The sequence below is a fragment of the Lolium rigidum genome, chromosome 7 (assembly GCF_022539505.1).
Source record: "Lolium rigidum isolate FL_2022 chromosome 7, APGP_CSIRO_Lrig_0.1, whole genome shotgun sequence".
Lineage (NCBI taxonomy): Eukaryota > Viridiplantae > Streptophyta > Magnoliopsida > Poales > Poaceae > Lolium > Lolium rigidum.
In genome coordinates this window covers 157,760,879-157,763,434 of record NC_061514.1, presented here as the reverse complement: position 1 = coordinate 157,763,434, position 2,556 = coordinate 157,760,879, and the positions used below count along the sequence as shown (strand labels likewise).

At 41.9% G+C, this 2,556-nt stretch overlaps 1 protein-coding gene across 1 annotated transcript; it reads right to left on the bottom strand.

The window, feature by feature from the left end:
* Positions 1–1,112: 1,112 nt before the first annotated feature.
* On the bottom strand, positions 1,113–1,727 carry LOC124676089. Its single transcript, XM_047212173.1, has one exon. It carries the CDS (start codon positions 1,572–1,574, stop codon positions 1,362–1,364), a length of 213 nt encoding a protein of 70 aa, XP_047068129.1. The 5' UTR covers positions 1,575–1,727; the 3' UTR covers positions 1,113–1,361.
* Positions 1,728–2,556: the final 829 nt, after the last annotated feature.

Here is a 2,556-nt window from a genome sequence, read left to right as displayed (position 1 = left end):
ACGACAATGCATGTTACACATTTTTTTTAGATAAAGGGCGCTTTATTACTTTAGCAAGTAATTACACCCGATCTCTACATAGCTAAGTGCACACAGCCGTTCGAATGTCACAAAAAGTCTCAACTACGAAAAAAGGCGGATTACATATGAAACATGAGTAATTGTAAAAACGCATAGGGTGGAGGTGGTGGACTAATCCTTAGATTATGCTGCCACTTATGTAGGGAAAACGTATTCCTCGTCGTATCCTTCAACCATGTACAGACCTCAAAGTAGCATATCAAAATGTTTGATAAGTTTCATATCAAAGTAGGCCTCAAGGTAGGAGGAACGCACTTTTGATCCCTTACCACGAAAACAAAATTCAAAATGTTAGAAAACTTGGGATTTTTTTGGCATATCTTTGCATTCTAGGTGTGCTCGCTTAAAGTTTCGTAAAAAGCTGACATTTTTCGTCGCCAGCCCCATAAGACTCTAATTCTAGGTTCCTCCAATTTTTTCTATAATCAACAGGTTTTTTCTTTTCATTTTGGATTTTAAAACATATACGTAAAACACAATCTACTAAATTTATTCTTTGATCTAAAATTTACTTAACTAGTATTTATAATACTTCAGGAGCTAATGAAACTATTTTAGCAAAATTCAATTGTAAAAAGACAATGAAAAGTGCCTCGCAAAAGATTTAATTAGCACTGAATTTTATGTTTCTTACACAGGTCACATAAAAATTTGTTGTTTCTTGAACTAACAACTTTGTAAGCATGTAGAATATAGAGATGTACATGTAACATTTTTTAAAAAATATTTTGACATTTTTTAATATGTTTAAAATACATTTTAAATAAAAGGAGCATCTGCACCAAAGAATAAAATTGTAATATCATAAGAGTAGTTTTTTTTTCGAAATGGGGGAGAACCCCAGCTTCTGCATCAATCATGAGAGTAGTTGCTACTGAATTATAAACAACCGCTTCTATAAGTTCTAGACATGGCCTTTTTGCACCCAAGAGGATATGGTCCGAACTTTTGAAGTGAGTTTTGAACTAATTTCAAACTGTCAAAAAAATTGAAAAAATGAGTTTAAAACTGAATACAAAGAGACAAGATCATGAGAAGCTGAATTTTAAGATCTGATCACTTGGTACATGCCGAGCGGCCGGCAAGCTTAAGTAGTACACAATATTAGTAAACACTATATCTAATACAGTAATACCTTGATCAATCAACTATTAACCACGCACGACACATATGTACCGTGTTGCATGCATGGCCAATTGGCCAGGTTGATCGGAGTGGCAGGCAGCATCTCGTCGAGAGGCGATTCAGTCGGCAAGGCATGCAGGCAGGCAGCTAGATGCCTAGGCACCGGTGTAGATGCGCAGTTTGAACCCGAGGGTGATGACGGCGAAGAGGGTGAAGAAGACGAGGGTGTGGATGGTGATGGCCTTGCCGGTGGTTCGGTGGCTGCAGAAATCGACGCATCGGCGCGTCCCCGGCAGCTCGAGCAGCAACCCCGGCGAGAGCAGCACGAACAACACCACCCCAACCACCAGAGGGGCCCAGTCAATCATCTACCTTGTAACTATAATGTCTGCTGCTGGCGAGTATGTGTTTCAGCTGCCGCCTCTGCTGAAGTACTGATGGTGGGGGTGGAGGATGAGCACGAAGGAATGTGGAGACCAAAAAGATGGAGGAATCAATGAGGAATGAGACATGGACCTGCTTTGATGCTGAAGGAAAAGAAGGATGAAGATGCCACTGGATGAGGGTATATAATTGACTCATTGAGTGATTGCCCATGTTTGATCGGGTGGCCATCAACTTTTTTTTGACAGGAACGCAAGCACTCCATTAAGACACGGCAATGTCGCCGGCCACAAGACGTACATCATCTGGGTATCCACGTAGAATGAGTGTTATGGTCCATACCCATACCCAATGCTGCTAAAACATGAGCAGGCTTATTACATGCCCTTGGGCGAAACTCAACGCTGAAGTCTAAAAACTCGGTAGCTAGATGGAACTTGATATCTAGAAAAAAAAGCTGTCCCAGACGAGAATGATCAAACGATGAAGATTGAATAGCTTGCTTGAGTGCTTGGCAGTCCGTGGAAATAACCAAGCATCCAATTCCCAGTTGATCAGCTAAGCGAACTCCATTCTGCAGGGCAATAGTTTCAGTGTGCAGTGCATCCCATGCAAGTTCTACCTTTCCCGCATCAGCAAAGACAATACCACCTGCACTGTCCCGGGCAATAACCCCCTGCCACCAGATCTAGAGCACTCCACGAGCGCCCCATCCGTGTTCAGTTTAATGAAGTTCTCTGGAGGCAACGACCAGTGGAAATTTAGTACAGTTGTAGCATTGGATTTTGGTTTAAAGAATTGAGTCCATTCATCGGTGTTTCGCTTGACAAGGAACTGAAATTCATCTGTAGAGAGGCGCTTCTCCTTGATTCTCTTTGTTCCGTTCAGACCACCAGCACCACAACAGAGCGACCATGGTCAAGGGCCCTTGGCAAGACATGAATTCTTGTCTGAGTATTCTCCATA

Bases quoted from the DNA above. Each gene is read 5' to 3' on its own strand.
- LOC124676089 (XM_047212173.1), bottom strand. From the start codon at position 1,574: ATGATTGACTGGGCCCCTCTGGTGGTTGGGGTGGTGTTGTTCGTGCTG.